The 17,584-nt window shown below is 42.7% G+C and overlaps 2 protein-coding genes across 4 annotated transcripts in view; one reads left to right on the top strand and one right to left on the bottom strand.

The window, feature by feature from the left end:
• Window positions 1–12,131, top strand: part of LOC124161587 — a 72,968-nt gene extending 60,837 nt beyond the window's left edge. For all 3 annotated transcript variants that reach the window (XM_046537968.1, XM_046537967.1, XM_046537969.1), the window contains exons 4-7: window positions 6,332–6,561; window positions 8,650–8,872; window positions 9,532–9,738; window positions 11,633–12,131. In XM_046537968.1, coding sequence (XP_046393924.1) covers window positions 6,332–6,561; window positions 8,650–8,872; window positions 9,532–9,738; window positions 11,633–11,830 — 858 coding nt within the window. In that variant the 3' untranslated portion in view covers window positions 11,831–12,131. The remainder of the gene's footprint in view (window positions 1–6,331; window positions 6,562–8,649; window positions 8,873–9,531; window positions 9,739–11,632) is intronic.
• A 2,645-nt stretch (window positions 12,132–14,776) lies between these two features.
• LOC124161462 lies at window positions 14,777–15,742 on the bottom strand. The gene has a single exon (XM_046537784.1). It carries the CDS (start codon window positions 15,740–15,742, stop codon window positions 14,777–14,779), a length of 966 nt encoding a protein of 321 aa, XP_046393740.1.
• Window positions 15,743–17,584: the final 1,842 nt, after the last annotated feature.

Below are 17,584 nucleotides of genomic sequence, written 5' to 3'. Positions count from 1 at the left end.
CAGGAAGGATTGTAGATCGGAAGCAGGAGATGGTTGACTAGCGGAATCTGCAGTGGAATTGGTACGTTAGTTTTGTAGCGGAGGAAAATGCTCGTTGTTGTTTGCAGGGAAGGTTCTTGTAGCGGTTCGTCCAGCTCGCAGTTTTTCGGCGAAAGACTTATAATGAGGGCATTGCTTGTAGTTTGCTGGGTGCGGTCCATCATAATTAGCGCATTTAGCTGGATCCGGGCGGAATACTTGGCAATCGGTGTGAGAATGCTGGCCTCCACATCGAACACATCTTACTTGTAATCCACAGGATTTGTATGTGTGACCAAAGCGCTGACACTTGACGCATTGAGGTGGCCCTGGTGAAGGACGGAATGGTTCTATTGTGACGCCGAGTCCGCAGAGATTGGTGACTTTTTCAAACTTTTCTTTGTCCGCGGCTGATGACAGCTTCAGTTGAAAAAGCGGTAGCAGACGCGTAGGCAAAGGTTCTAGAGGTGCACCTGGATCGTCAGCAAGAATGCGCTCTCGGGGTTCGCGCTCTGATTTCAAGGGACGCGTTGTCCGAAGCTTCACAATGTCGTCCACGTTTAGTCCAATGGCTTCTAGTCTTTCTTGAATTTCCTCACTGGTAGTGTCCGCCTGCAAACCGTGAAGGAGAAGAAATATATTCTTGTCTTCTTGGAGCTGGTACGTGAAGTATTCCCAATTCCTTCGTTTTAACAGGCGAACAATACAGCGAAAATCGTCGGAATTGTGACATTGGATGCGGATGGTAGATCCAGTGGAGTTGCAGACCGGAGGATTTTTAGTTGCAGCAGTAATGACTCTGTTTTTAGTCGACCATTGGCTACCATCTTTCAGGAAAATTGGTGGAATTTTTACTCTTGGTGGATTTTCTCAAGCGTTCGAAGGTCCTGCTGTCGTGCACGATGACGCGGCGTCCGCGGGGCGCAATGGCTGCGATATAGGAAGCGTAGCGGCACTGGTATTTTGAGAAAGGTCCTGAAGAGGGCCGTTGCTGGAAGCAGAGCAGGAAGAAGAAGAGAGTGCCTGTGGTTAGGGCCCTTAACCCTGGAACCGTACACCGGGGCACTCAGTGCCCCAGGGAATTTTAACTTTGCCGTAAATTTTATGTAAGGTTTCTTAATTCTCTTATTATATTTGTTAAAATATTAAAACAAGTAATTTAATTAAGTTGGTGCGAAGGCTTCCGCGGTGCGCTGGTACTGTAGGCTGCATCTTCCGGGTTTCACCGCGTCGTGGTTGTGTTGGTGACAACAGTTTCTCCTGCATTCCAGCAGGCGTCTTCAGGTCGAAGTGACCTTCGACCTGAAGACGCCTGCTGGAATGCAGGAGAAACTGTTGTCACCAACACAACCACGACGCGGTGAAACCCGGAAGATGCAGCGTAAAGTAATTTAATTTATGTTTTTGCAATAATTTAAGGCCAAAATACCGCGTCTTCAATGTTTTTGTGAATAAAAATAAGTTTTTGCATTTTATATGTTTTTTAACTCTTAGGGGCACTCAGTACCCCAGTGTACGGTAAGTGTAACAGAAATGGAGGTGTACGGTTGCAGGGTTAATAGGGCTAAAATGGTCCTTATTAGGGCCGTTTTCAGAACCCACACTGACTAAGGCTGCAAAACGGTTGCTGGTTTCGACTGGAGGTGTTGACATCGGAGGCGAAGATGACATACGCTGTCGTTTACCCTACAAAGATAAGGCACTTTCACTGGATCGAGTGTCGTTAAGCGTCAACGGCGGAAGGCCGAGTAAATCGCAAACATTTGGATGATTAAGCTTGGCTTCAGGCAAAGAAATATTAACGAATGCAGCATCGGTTTCACTGGCATCACTATGATTAACACTAAGGGAAGGGTCACTGCCATGACTCACCGAGTCTCGAACGGGGATGGCCGACGAGGACTGGTTGGCTGCTGGCGCCGTTGATACCTCAGGAACGGGGGTGACTGTTGGCTACCGGAGTGGCCGGCGGGATGCTTTGCCAAATTCCCAAACAGCGTCCGGTCCGGAGACTGCGGGAAATCGAACTCCATGCCGCCCAATGGCGCGCAGATACTGGAGAGCTCCTTGTTGTCAGTTGTCGTGATAATCGAAGCACAATAGAAATAATACTGACGCGAAGCGCACAGAAGATTAGCCGCACTTGATTACACTGCCTGCAGGGAACAGCTATTCCGTGTCCGACGGGTGTATTGCTAATTCTCAATCCGGCATCTCTGTTATAACTGTTTTTGTCTTTATCTCTATGGCTTCACGGATGAGTCGCGTTTTGGAATGTTTTACTTTCGCAATGATACTAGATTTTTCAAAATCGACAGGACACACGCCGTATTTTGAGAAACGCCACTTCCCAACATCCAAGCGAAAGACGAACAAAAGAAAGCCTTACATGGAAGGAATGACAGATAAGATCGGCAATATTCTTCGGAAGTTTGACATAAAGGTATTTCTATAAATACAGACCCAAGTACGACACCTCTTGGGAAATATCCAGGACAGGGCATTTTTAACAAACAATTATTTCGTCTTATAAATCAGCGTGATTAGTTAATTTATTAACATTTTTAAGAATGATATTAATCATAGTTGAAAATATTTTTCAGTCTCTGGCGATGCTGGATGAATGTCATTTACTAACGCCTATTGAAGAAAAATTCACGGTTAATTAGTTAATAATATGTGATTCCTTATATTCCTAAACATGCAAGTACTTTCATTTCAAATCGTATCTCCTCGTCCAAGGAATTTGTCTAATGTTCTCTGCAGCATACTCGTCATCCTAATCGTACGGATCAAGTTTGCACAGAAATTCAATGACGACCTTGGGCTATCTTCATTGCCTTTTACATGAAGAAGAGTCGTTAACCCTCAATGAACCTCCTTGCATCCAGAGTTATCACTTAGCTACGTTCAGGTGCGATTTCTCCATCACCATCCTCACCTTCAGCTTCACTGTTGCCTGTGTAATATGGTTTCAGCAATATCAAGTTCACAGTTTTCATTGGTCCAAATTGCAGTGAATATTATCTAGCTCTTCATGGCTTGTTATGTGGCACAGTTTGGAGATGAATACATTTACAGATTCTGCTGTAATGTTGAACACTGCACTGAAACTTTAGAAATCGCAATGAAAAAATAATTTTGAATTATTTGACATCGGCCCAGCTTTTAGCCAGAAACAATAATGCTTGCTGAATGTTTACCTTTGAGCTTAGCGCGTTGGCGGTGGATGATGATATCCGAAGGTTATCTTCTATAGATTCTAGAATATTATATACTTATTTCCCACGGTAAAGTGTTCTCAAATTTTTAATGATCCCCATATCCATTGGTTGCTCCAAGGACGTTATGTTTCCAAGCAGAAATTCCAACTGATAATTTTTTAACACACATTTTAGCAATTAGCATGTGCCGTACAGTTGTCAAGTACAAGAAGAACCTTTCTTGATTTCCATGGTAATTCTACATCCCCACTGGTCTATCATTGCGTAAAGAGACTCACTGTCATCGCTTCCTTGCTATCGGCTTGGTGCTGTAATGGTAAACTGCTTATTCTTAACCCTTTAAAGCATTGAGGCTTAGCACTTTCCAGAATTGCCAGAAGAGTTTTTTTATCAGTTCCCGAAACATTTAAACAATACTAAACAGTGATGCGATCCATCGATTTTTTTAACCCCGTTGGTCCTACATTACTGTATTAAGAAGAGCCATTAGGTGTTGCTCGGTATTACAGTCCCGTTTCATTGGCATTGTAAATGCCATCAGCGCAAAAATTCAGGAGTAACTTGGGCAGTTTGTTCAATTTCCACTCCTCTGCACTAACAACATCAGCACTTTTTTCTCCGTTAGCTCTCTTGAATTTTATTTAGTTTCTGGTCTTCCATCGAGATGCCAACCATCTGTTACCTTAAAATGGTCATGACCAAGTTTCAAAGCTAGTTCCTCTGACTTCTTATTTAAAATTGGACCGCTTACACAAATCCCTCGATTGCTTACAATGGAATACCATTGATTTAAAGCGTCCTCAACATCTGGATCCTTACGTTGACGCTTGCGTTTCATAGACGATGCTTGCTTTCCTTTGTGGCTCCATTCCTCTCTTAGTTTATCCAGTTGCTTCAATAACTGAGCTATCATCAATTTCGGCACCCCGGTAATCTCAGCCAAACGGAGCTGACTGGATTGAGGATAATCTTTATTTTTGTCGAGTATAGCAAATTTCAGCGAATAAAAGGTCTTAACGTGGCATATAATTCAAGAAATGGAGCGTCACTGAACTCTCAGAACTAAAACAATACCACTTATCCTAGGTTCACTTAGATCGTAGAGCACGAGATAAATCCCACCAAATATGCGCACCATTGAAACTGGTTTTAGACTGTTAGTATACAGATGACTAGGTGCAAGTGAAGAGAAAAATGTCTTTTGTGCATGCATAGACTACTGGGAGAGTGATGGGAAAAAGAGAAAGGAACGAATAAACGTAATTTTTCAATAGTGACTACTCAGTTGCATAGAGGAAAAGGAATTAAAAGGATAGATTTCATGAGTAAGTTGAATTTTGTTCAAGATGCTGCAAACAAAAAGCTCCTTGTAAGCGAAATTGTTCGCCTCGAACTGTCTCCTCTGCTCAAAATCAGCCTGTAATTGCTAGAAATTAGCCCGTACTCGCTCTAACACCCTCACCACGGGTGTCATCAGTTCTTTCTAACTATCCCGGACTCATTCTATCACCTTTAGCCTGCCACAGTAGTCCTCTCCTCTTGAACACATCACTACGTTGAATGAGGTCTCATGGTCGGGAAACGGAATCCTATTCCTTACACGGACGGTATAAGAACAAGAGTTTTAAGATTAAGGCAAGAATAGGTACACTTGAGAAAAATAAAACTAAATTAAAGAAAGAAAATATAAAAAACGGTATTCTGTTACGAAAAAATTTTAATTTCGTCGCGAGCATAGAGTCAATATCGCCGACTCATGGCCCAATAAAGCGGCATGCTGTCCCAATTAAGCGGAGAAAACTCTGGAATATTCTTCAATTGGATTCGGTTCTTCAAGATTTGCCCCAATTAAGCGGCTGCCCCAAGTAACCGGTGGACCCATTAACCGGAATCTACTATATTTAGGCATTACGTTGGAGGAAAACGGATACATTAGTTAGGGAATCAGGAAGCGAATTGCATTAGCGAAGGCTTGTTCGTGAACAGGAAAGAGCTTCTGAGAGGGTCGCTATGTAAGAATTTATAGAAAAGGTTAGTGAAGAGTCTGATCTGGAGTGTAGCTCTTTACGGTGCGGAAATGTGGACACTTAGGGAGGAGGAAGAGAGAAGATTGGAGGCATTCAAGATGTGGGTGTGGAGAAGAATGGAGAAGGTCAAATGGACGGAGAGGAGAAGGAAGGCGAAGTGCTTGACATGGTGGGTGAGGAGAGGCCCGTTTTAAATGAGATACGGAGGAGATTGAAGGTATGGATGGGAGGAGTGCTTAGCGGGGAGGGGGTGTTGAAAACGTTGTTAGAGGGTAAAATGTTAGGTAAACGAGGGAGGGGAAAGAAAAGAATAGGATTTTTATACAAGTAGATTGGAAGGGAGTAGGCCTAATTCCTAGTTGAAGAGGAAGTCCATGTGTGAGGGGAGACTTCCAGAATGCATCTTAAGCACTCCAAGGAAACTAACCTCATCCGGTAGAGTAATTTAATATTGATTAATTTATAATTTTTTCTGTGGCATTCCCTCGCTTTTCCACCAATATGGATCGTCTCCCAGCATTTCCTCGCACTACAGACCGTCATCCCCATTTCTTCACTTAAAAAAACTGAAAATATAGGCTACTTCAATGGAACCTTTCCACTATTAAACTGCGTTTATGAGAAGGGGGGAGCTGCCGGCTCTGACAGTTATTTCAGCTGCTAGGAGACTTACTTTCGTAGGCTGCGTCAGAGTTTCCGATTCTTAAATGGTCAAACCTCTCTAGGAATTGACAAGGGAGATATTATCACGATGCATTGCTCGCCGGACTGTTCGCATCGCCTCGATTGATACGTGGACGATGTTATTTTTTAAAAACAGAGTCTATCTTCCGTTTAACACTTCAAGTAGCATTGATAAAATAAATCTTCAAAAAAAGCCGCTGAATAGCCGGTGGAAATCTTTGCTGAGGCAGCCGGAAGTGTGTACACGGAGAGATAACTCTACGAAAGAAAAAAAAATCCCTCGAAAAATTTGTGATGTTCATATTAATGATTTATATGAGCGAAGTCCACACTTGAGCGATTTAAAACGTTTCTAATGAATGATGCATGTCTTTGTAGATGCCATCGAGAGAGGAGCTAGAGATGCTGGAGAGGGCCACCAAAGTGAATCCGCTCCCGAGAAGTCTGGCAGCACTGGCAGATGCATACAGGGAATATGTGGAACATATGAAAGTGAGCAATTCATGGAGACGAACTAAGGAAGAATATGCAAAGATGCTTAGCACAGCCGAGCACGTCTATAAGAAAGCATACGAAATGGACTCGGACGACCTTCAAGTCTTAAGAAGGTAACTTTGGACACATCCGAACATGATTCTGGTCAAATTTCCTCACGACAGCTCTCATTACATGAAAAACAAATCCATTTCTTGAGCATATTTCGTGGCACTCGATTGTTCTGTGGGTTTCCTTGACAACATTCGCGGATTCATCCAATGCGGCTGGAGCGTTCTTCAGCTGTACAGGGTGAGCTCTCGAACACCCTGATTAACGATGGAAAATTATTTTTTGTACATTTCGCTTGCGCTAATGGTGAATTTTTGTTTGTATGGTAAGCAGGAAATTCAAATCCAAATATTACTATCATTGGTTACAAATGCATAGCCGAAAAATATGGAATAAACGGCTTTTAGTAATACGATACACTTCTTTGTTGTAACATATTGACCATTTATTTTTTACCTGTATATTTATATTTTGATTATTTTTGCCATAATATTTTTAAAAATTATTATTTCTCTGTTCAAACTGCATACAGAAATTTTTGCCTTAAAATATCCAATGATAGCAAACACGTTCGTTTTTCTAGGTCAACAATAGCTATAAAGAGCCCTTTCATTGTTTTAACGCAGTTCTCCATTAAATTCCCCTGTCAGCTAACCTTGTCTCATTTACGTATTTCTTCTCCTTCACACCTCTCTTCGCCATATATAATTCGAGGTCTTCATTTTCTCTTCTTGCCATCCACTTGTACTTTGACGATTGTCTTCCTCAGGCCATCGTGTCTCAAAATTTACCCTATTACGTTGTATCCTCTTCGTATCAGGGTTTTCAACCGGCGGCCTCCCTTATCTCCTATTCCTCCAATTGACTTCGTCAATGGTCACTCGGCATTGACGGTTCGAGAGTCAAATGTTCACGAGGGTCAAAATGTTTGAATGTTTTGTGTATTTTAGTAACTTTTTAAGGCTAACTAAGTATTAAATTTGTTTGATTTAAAATAATATAATGCAAATATTTACAATAATAAAATTGAAACCATAACAAGGCATTCTGCGGCACTTCAGCACCAAGTAGACGCCAGATTATAATGCCACGAGCCGTAGCGGCGATGTCATCTCACTCACTCGTTCTGCGCATGCTCGGGCGGCGTCCCAATACTTCCATAAGGCACAAGCTTAGACGCGTCATAGCAACATCAGCCCTCACCACTACCACTCTTCGTAAAGCTGCTTGTTAATGGATTGGGACGATCTGGCCAGCGCCCCGCGGCTACAAATGCGAACTTCTCGCGCTACCTTTGCGTGTTCTTTTCCTGCATTTTCGATGTATGCGATTGAAAAAAAACGCTTTGGTTAATTATATGTATAATTACAATCGAATGGGCATTTATTCCTTTTTTCTTTTTCAAATCTTTGATTGGGGCGGCGTCCGAGAGTCCTTATGGGCAAGCCACCACTGTCACTCGGTCGATCCATGTCATCCTCATAATTTCTCTATGCATCCACATTTAAAATGCCTCAACCCTTGATTGCTCTATTACTGTCATTTTCCATTGCTCCCTGCAACAGAGAAACATATTCCAGATGGAAGGTTCAAAGCTTAAACTTCGATCCATCTTGCCGTTGATAGTCCTGCCTGCCGAGGCCACTCTTCTGCTATTTTATTTCTTGCTTCTTCCATCTAATCCTATTATTCTAATTCTAAAAACATCTAACTCTTTCTTCTTTTCCACATTTTGATTCTCTTTTTTCATACTTACTAATCTTCACTTTAACTCTCTTATTGTTAATATTTCAACTTTCCTCGTCCTGATTCCCGGCTGCTATCTGGAAGTTAACTCTGAATATCCACATTTGGCTATTTTCTCTGAAACTGTCAACGTCAATGACTCACAGACATGGAGGACTCCACTTTACTCATTATCATGTCAGTCTCCTTTCCTGTTTCTTCCGTCGCCGGTCATTTTGATCCCCAGATTCAAAACTATCATCCTTCATCCCTCTCCAACAGTTTTCCTTTCCCTATTCAATGGTTAGTCTTGACCTACTCTATTCTGCTGCATACTTATATATTGGTTTTCTTCGCATTGAATTTTAGCTGATACCAGCTCTACAATCTTATTCCACCATTTGAAGGAAGCCTATTTATTTCAGATGCGGGAATGGTTTGATGAAATTGCCTTCTGCGTATAAAGATATCCCTTTCGCCAAAACTTGCCTTGAGAAGGCGATCCAAGCATACCCACTCTCTGCCTCCGCCTTACAAGCTCTTGGAACGTTGGAAGATAGATATAACAAAAATCCAAAAGAAGCCCTAAAATATTATAAGAAATCCTATGAAAATGGAAATCAAATCTCGGCACTATTTATCCTGGAGGTGAGACAGCTATGTTCATTACCATTTTGCAAGTATACGCAAAGCAGAAATCTTAATTTTGAAGTTTTCTGCCCTTTTTTAAGAGAATTGTTTTACGCAATATACGTTAATGTACTCGAATATTGCTATTTCTTCTTTTTAACCATTCAGCTGTACCACCGTTATCGCTAGTTTGACTCGGTGTTTAAATCACTGATCTTAGTATGGTACGAATTTGATCAATCGATTTCAATTATTCAATTAAATTAAGTATTTAGTATTATGCAATTTGTGTTTTAATTTCAGAACACTGCAGCGTTTTACCATTATTGGTATCATTAGGTTCACTGAAGTTTGTTGACGTTAGTAAGCTTTTGTTTACAGTGTTATGTAAAGAATGTACGCTAAACGTTGACTTAAAAAAGATAATTTTCCATGAAAAAAAAGTAAAATGGAAAGAAAAAAAAATCAAGAGGTGCCTATAATAAAATAATTCATTTAAAAAAATTACAAAATTTATGAACATGCGCTTGAAAAAAAGCTATTTATTGATAATACAAGTCTATGTTTGCCCGTCGCCTTAGTACGCGTTGGTCTCCTAGATATGCTGTATGTTGTTTATGTACCACAGTAGGTAACTGCTTATCTAATTTTCCACTCTTTATGTGTATTCTCTTAAGGCTGAAATGAAGACAAAGGAGAATTACGACCCATTGCCACACATTGACGAGTTCATTGGCAACTTAGGTACAGTAGGGATGCCCCTACGAAGCGAACTGCTGGTTCTCAAAGGAGAGTATGCACTTTTTCACAGGAATGACCTTATCTCTGCGGCAAAGTTTTGGAAGGAAGCCATGTCCTTGGGACCTACGTCGGAGTACATAACGGTGAGTTCCAAGCCAATTTCATTTTATGTACCTATTCCAGAGCCTTGCACCTTGCACAATCTAATTATTCCTGAATCATTCTCGGCTGAGCCGTCATTTAACATTCGGACAAAATAAGTTTTTCCACGCAAATGTCAAACGTTTGTCAAATGTCAAAGTTACAGCTTTTAAATGATGAGAAGCATGCATTTATCAATAGTTTGAGGCGTCATTTTGTGAAATTGCTTTACTAATGCAAATAAAACGAGAGTGAATTCTGGGGGCAAACAGGTCATCCGATAATAATCAGGTCTTTCAGTTCTATGTTATTTCCATTATTGCAATCTTCCTGACTCAGTTATTTATTCTATGATTCTGATTATTGTAATCAAGAAGGTTTTTTGAAAAGAGAATCAATCCATAGTGCATCACGGGCCCCGTCGCCAATATCTTTTGCTGACGATTACTATCTTTTGAATTTTGGGAAAAAATGGAAACTCCTATTCTGCCGTTTTTTTATCCGTCGCCCACTTCTGCAGATATTTGCTGTCTAGAATTGACGGTCATTTCTCGGATAAGTTGATGACGTCACGAACTCACAGCTTCTGTTCACGGCCTCCCAGCTACTTCTGGGCCTTGTGCACGGTCCGCGTGTGGTGCGTTATAGTTTTAACTCTTATGAGAGTTTCCTCCTTCAGTGAAATGTTCACCATGAACGAGTTAATGAACCGGATCTATAGTGACGTAGCCGGCTCGTAAAAATTTGGCTGTCTCTTTTGCGTTCCGTAATTCCTAACTTACGTGAGAATGACTGAATGATTGCATTTAGGTCGTCTTAGGTCCCATAAGACGTATGATGGCCGTTTAAGACATTGTGGGTGTGATTCATAGTAAGTCAAGAAAGAGTGAATAATTGAAACAGCCTTGATGCAGTTATTATACACTCACGCTATAGTACTGGTGTAAGAATGCCTCTTACTATTGGCTGGCACGGTGGAAGGAACCAGAGGTGGGGTTGGGGGTGGAATCCATTGAAATCTGCAACATTAAATCAGGAAGAAGGGAGAGGAAGGTACGGTAGGCGACCTGCTTGGTCACGGGTTCGTAACCGGCACAATGCTGCTCCACGGTGACCTTATGATCACTCGGTCAATAGCCGGAGGCTGCTTTGAGGTAGAAAACCCTTTCCTTTCCATCCATTCTGGAGACGAAATCGAGATGAGTTTGCTCAGCGGAAGTATCGCTCGGCCCATCGGCTCACACGCATACTGAATGCAGCCGCTGCGATACGGGAAAGATTCCGCCACGGTACCACATTACTTACCGATTGTTCCGCGATGGCGTGTTGCCCTGACGACGAGCGCTTCTGAAGAGAGTAGCCTCACAGTTCGTTGAAAGAGAAAGTATGGACAGGATGCCCTGTATCATTCTTCTGCAGTCTAGCCGTGCCCATCCGTACATGCGGTGTCCAATTGTTTCTTGGTCACATCGATGTCTCTAACGGAGTTTATTTCTTGATTAAATATCATAATATCCACATTGTTTTTCATTTCGAGGTGTTCTCTTGCACGATTTAAGGTTAGAACTAACAAAATGTGGACGCGAAGTGCATGAAAATAAATGACGACGACACATCGCGCACTCAACTTTCACACTTAATTTCCCTTTGATTCAATTTCGACCAGACCCCTTCAAGCTAATTTCAACAGGTTGCTTTATCCACGCTATTTTTTCTGTGGCAGTGGTTACTGAAGTATCGGCACTGCAGTCTAATGCCAAATGCTCCATACCGATACTTAAGTTTCTAATTTCTCCATGTATCGTCCTGAATGTCAAGTAAGTTTTTGTCCAAATTTTCTTTGGAACCGTGACACTCATCTCTTTTTCTGATTATAATTTTTTCTGATCGTTTCAGAATCACATCACCAGATTTTTAATGGAAAAAAGGTATGAAAAGCCATATATGCGGTTTGCTGGCAGAAGGTTCACCTTCAATGTTTGCGACTGCCTGAGGCATGAAATAAGGAATGCTTTAAGAGAATCTAAGTATTCAAGTGAAGATGAAGTTTTTTTAAAGGAAATGGAGAACTACTTACGTAAAATATGTCGCTAATGCCAAGCAGACACATAAGATGGGTACATTTCAATGTGCCATCAAAATCATTTCAAATATGTATACAAAGAACACATTGTAGTGTATTGCACTTGTAAGGGGAGTGCGGGGGGGTGGAGGGGAGGGCAGCGTTAGTGGCGGCAGCTGCCTATTTTCACTGTTTTTAGATGCCCCTACTGTGTGACGCGTTGAAAGGGTGGAGAGAATCATGTTTCGGCTGACAGGAAGGACACCAATTCATAAACTTTCCTCAGCACTCAAGGCTGCAGAGCGCTGGAGTGGAGATGTGCAACCTTACTGATTATTGCTCCCAAAAAGTGTCCGTTTTGGGGGGGAGAACTCCCCTTCCATTCCCTCGGTGAGAGACATTGGCTCCCCCCCTCCGAGGAATCAGAATATTAATCCATGGACTTGCCGGGGGAGAGGACTATCTCGCAGTTGAAGGCCACGCATCTTCGGGATACTGGTAACTCTATGGTTTTGTCAAATAAAAGACTCTATCCCACTAGCATGTCTTAGATTTCAATCCGTAATTAAGTATCAAAGAACCCTTATCAGAGTGTCGACTTAGCCACTCGGTCAATCTCTCCGTTTCTGCTGTGTGCACCGAGAAGTCGGGACACCACAATATGCCTTTTACATACATGTGCAGATTTCAGGAATTCCTCGAAATTGACTCCAGCAACTACCTTGAAATGTACCATAAGAAATAATAAAAATTATTTTCAACTTTTAATCATCTTGTAATAGGGTGGTTTCCTATTATTTTTTTACTGCCTAAATCGAAAGATAATTAAATACGAAAGATAATACTCCTGGAGTACATATTTCACGCATTTAGATTTTTAAATGACGATATCTATTTACCGCGATTTAATGAAAAGTGAAAATTTTCAAGCGCCCGAAAACGCGACGTCTAAGCATGAATGCCGGGAAATGTCTCCGTGTGACGTATTTCTCGTTACCGCTGCCGCCCTGTGCGGTGACCTTGAGGCGATGCTTAGCGCTGATACGACGCAGGCTGCTAGCGGGCATCTGAGTAAATGCTGACTGGTAAGCTTGGCTTAAATAAGGATTATTAATACCTTATTAAACGAAGAAAACTTTCCAACCATAGGCAGTATTAATAGGTGATTATAAAGAGAATTTTCCCTGAACTCTGCGCCTCATGCATGCATGCAAGGGTCGACAATTTGGTGGCAGCTTACATAGTAAAAGAGTAAATAAGTGAGTTTGAGAGGTCAGGGCCAAATCTAGCAACTCTGAGGTTTTACAAATAAAACTAAACCATACACTAGAAGACGAACTTGACGAAGTAGGAATTTAATCAATCCATTGACGTACCACACGCAGACCGTCCGCGTTATCCATGTTGACTATGGATTCGTGTTGCTCGAGAGATGTAGTCGAGCCTACGTTTGACTCTACAGCATTCAAGGAAGTTTGGCGAGCATTAAGACGATCACGCCGGTCTGACGACGTGGTGAGATACTATACTGCGTAGGGGTTTTCTGGATTTTGAGACATAAACGCAGTAATCTACAGAGCACACAAACACTGATGCGAGGAAATAATTATTAGAGCAAGAGACCCTAAATAAGTCACACCACAAGGCCTGAGTCGATGTCACGACACTCTCAGAAAACACAGTAAATTCGAAAACAAGTGACTTAAGAATATGCACACCAGAGAACACAGTGAATAAACTAAGCAAATCAGTAATACATACGATAGCAATAGCAGAAAATACCTCGATCAAGGTGCAGTGAAAGACAAGTAAACCATTTAAGAGAATATAGTGGAAATCAGTGCCCAGACAACTTAAAGAATACAAGAAATGACACTCCATTAGTTAAACCACCTGTCAATTCGACCAAAATCCTGGTCACGGCACCATTTTGCAACGCACACTCGTCGCGAGAATGAATTGACGAGAGATAGGTGGTTAGGAGTAAAAAATTAACAAACAATATGGTAGATTTCGAACAGTATTAATACATTTAATAACCAAAGTAAGCTTTAGGAGCACAATACATAAAATACTAAATTGCCTGAGGATAATGTACTCTTACCGTTGGGAAGAAGCCGGGCACGAGAGAGAGTTCCTTCCTTGTCTGAGGTCAGTAGCAGAGAGAGCGAGCCAGGCGGCTTAGAGGATAGCGGCCGCGCTCGAAGCAGGCGTGAGAGGAGAGGTGTAGGTAGAGGAGTGGAAACAGGTTTCACACTGACGTTTCACCTTACAATTGGGTGAGTGGTGGCGGAAGGTAACGAAAGTTCACACATGGCATAAAGAGGCCGACACCGTTGGTGAATTCACTATAAATTGTGAGCATTTCACAAGACGCGAGGATCAGCGGCACGCGTGGATCAGGCAGGCACGACGTACTCTGGCGCTTCGCGAGATTGGTACTCAGGAGCTCGCGAATCGTCTCCTCGTGATGAAGTCTCCGAGGGATAAAGTCTCCGAGGGATAAAGGCTCCGAGGGATTGAGGCTCAGAGGGATTGAGGCTCAGAGGGATTGAGGCTCAGAGGGATTGAGGCTCAGTGGGAATGAGGCTCAGAGGGATTGAGGCTCAGAGGGATTGAGACTCAGAGGGATTGAGACTCAGAGGGATTGAGAAAGGGCCCATTATGGCACAAGCGTCTCCGGTCCGTGTGGCCAAACGATGAAGGTATCATCAACGTACCGGAAAAAACATTTCGGCCGCAGGGGGGCGGTGGCGAGAGCCTTTTCCTCAAAGTCCTCAATGAAGAAGTTTGCAATTAGCGGGGAGAGTGGTGATCCCATGGCGACTCCATCGGCTTGCTCGTAGAATTCTCCGTCGTACTTGAAATATGTAGTCGTTAATGCGTGATGAAAAAGTTTCATCGTGTCACTTTCAAACTTGGACTCCAGCAGACTCAGCGTATCCCGTAGAAGCACTCGGGTAAACAGAGACACTACGTCAAGACATTATTATGTCGTCTTCACCAAGTTGAAAATCTGCAAGGGTCTTCACGAACTCTGATGAATTCTTGATGTGGTGATCACAGTTGCCTACATGCGGTGATAAGATGTTCGTGAGAAATTTCGCCAGGTTATAGGTGGGTGATCCAATGGCGCTCACGATTGGCCTCAGAGGCGCGCCATCCTTGTGGATCTTTGGTAGGCCGTAAAGTCTTGGAGGTACGGGTGCTGGAGGATGTAGATCGGGTGCTGGAGGATGTAGATTCTTGGCGGTGTCCGTGGGGAGGCCGCAACTCTTGATCAATGCGATCGTTTTCCGGGTAACGGAGTCTGTGGGATCGCGGTTAATTTTCCTGTATGCCTGGTCCCGTAGAATATCCAGTATCTTTTGGTGGTAATCTTCAGAGTTCATCAGGACGGTAGCGTTTCCCTTGTCAGCTGGCAAAACTTTAATCGCCTTGTTCCTCTGCAGCGCACGAATGGCGGCTTGCTCGCTTCTGCTGATGTTTGCTTTCGGTAATTTGGCCCTCTTCAGGGCCATGGAAATTTCCGCCCTCACCTCTTCCGCTAGGTCAACGGGAAGTTTTCTTACGGCAGGTTCGACACCCGCAATAATATCACAATATGGTATGTATCTCGGAGCTGGAGCAAAGTTGAGTCCCTTGGATATGACTGAGATGGTGGGCTCGTCAATACTCTGGTTGCTGAGGTTGATCACCAGCCGTTTAGGGTCAGGAGGCGGAGTCGTCGTCTTGGAGGTCGTCAGGTTGTTAAATTTCTTTTTATGTCTCTCCGTGTCTTTGAGGAGGAGTAACTCCCCCATGGCTGTCGTAGCTCGGTCAATATACTCCCAATCCAACGGTGAGAGCGTAGTTGCCAGGCGAAGGTGGAGGGCCTTCAGGGTTTTAGCGCATTGGTCCAGGCGCTTTCTCTTGTCACGGATGCGTTCACGAACAATGGCCATACTAGCGCGTTTTAGGATCCGTTCAACAGCCGGTGAATTGACTGACGAACGTACCACCGCAAATGTTGGTATTGCCTTTTCATCCCGACAACGGAGGAGGAAGGCAAGAGAACTTAAGAGACTAGCCTTCTCCTTTCCTAGTTCTTCTAATTGGCGGATACTTCGGTGAATCTCCTCCCCGTAGAGGCTTGTGAAGAAAGATCTGAGGTTTTCCCGGCGTATGATGTTGTTGAAGTTTATTCGGGATTGCCACCGGATAAGGTTCTCCATCTCTGCCGACGTTTCGTAGGCCGAGTCGTCCATCGTCATCAGGGCTATAAAAAAGTGTGGGTCGGCTTCCGATAGACGCTATGTCCTAATCTTCCATTTCCCTTCCGATAGATGAGTATGTCAAGGAAGGGTATCCTGTTGTCAAGCCCTGATGACGATGGACGACTCGGCCATCGAAACGTCGGCAGAGATGGAGAACCTTATCCTGTGGCAATCCCTAATAAACTTCAACAAGTTGCTCATTGTTCCTCTCCACGAGGGACCTTATATTTCTATTGCGTTAGCCCAACAAGGTCAAACTGGGTGAATAGCACACAGGTGGGCACTGTTTGTCTCCCATTTGACTCCTTCGAGAAAGGACTTCCACCCAGTCACTCCCGCTCCTATTGCCTAACTTCATTTCATCTACATCTACATAATACCCTGCGAGCCACCACTAGGGTGCTTGGCAGGGGATGATCAATCTCCAGCATGCAATTGGACTCCAACATGAACACCACACGGTCCAAAAAACGTCACGCTTACTAACAAAATATTACTACCATATGCTGTTGGGAATAATAATAAAATTAAGAAACATGTATTAAGTTTTACATAGGTTAGTAGGTTACACTACAAGTCATCTAATATATTTGTGAGTTTTAACGCTGCCGTTATAATCTCTTATTGATCGTGGAAAAAATACATTCTGAATCTGTCTGTTATACAATTTATATATCTTACTTCATTTATATGATCTGCTCTTCCGTAGTATGCGTCCGTAAGATATGGCTAACTTCGTTAGAAAAGACACTGCTCTTGAATTTGTCGAAAAGGTTTAGTCTACTTTTCAATCTACGGCCCGAAAGAGATTACCATCCGAGTTTATCTAAGAGGTCAATTACACTAACAAGACTATCGTAACGACCTTTCACATACCCGGCAGCTCTTCTTTTCACGCGTTCTAACTCTGTCATTAAGCCTTTTTCATGAGGGACCCAAACACTGGCAGCGTATTCTTAATGTGGTCTAACGAGGGAAAAGTAGCTAATTTTTCTCACTTTGTCGTCGCACTTTCCTAACATTCTTTTAACAAAACCCATTTTTCGATTAGCTTGACCTGTTATTTTCCGAATATGTGTATTACGCGTTAGATCATTGTTGAATCTCACAACTCGGAATAAGCGCATTTAACTCTGCCATCGGAATGTATACCATTTGAATAAGCGCTTTCGCGCTCGTATGGCATCCAAATAGAAATAACAAGAGGGAAGTCCATTTTTAGAGCTAACCATCGCTTTATTATAAAAAACAATAAAAAAGTTTCCCATGAAATACGATTTGATGCTTTCCCGGCAAATGATTTGGGAAAACATTTCTCGGGATTCCCATCGGGTTTATTTAACCGTATTAGTCAACGTTGCGCGCTCCTACTCAGGGCTCATCTTCAGGGCTGCTAATATGGATAATTTAACCCGGTGGGATTCCCGAGATGAGTTCACCGACAAAACGTCTCCTATTTCTGTTTTGATTAAATGGAGAAAAATTCCCAATTGTTATGATAAGTTCTTTGCTCGACTTGGCTCCCAAGAC

The sequence above is a fragment of the Ischnura elegans genome, chromosome 6 (genome assembly GCF_921293095.1).
Source record: "Ischnura elegans chromosome 6, ioIscEleg1.1, whole genome shotgun sequence".
Lineage (NCBI taxonomy): Eukaryota > Metazoa > Arthropoda > Insecta > Odonata > Coenagrionidae > Ischnura > Ischnura elegans.
Note: the sequence above shows the minus strand (reverse complement) of the source record. Positions and strands in the feature narration are given on the sequence as shown.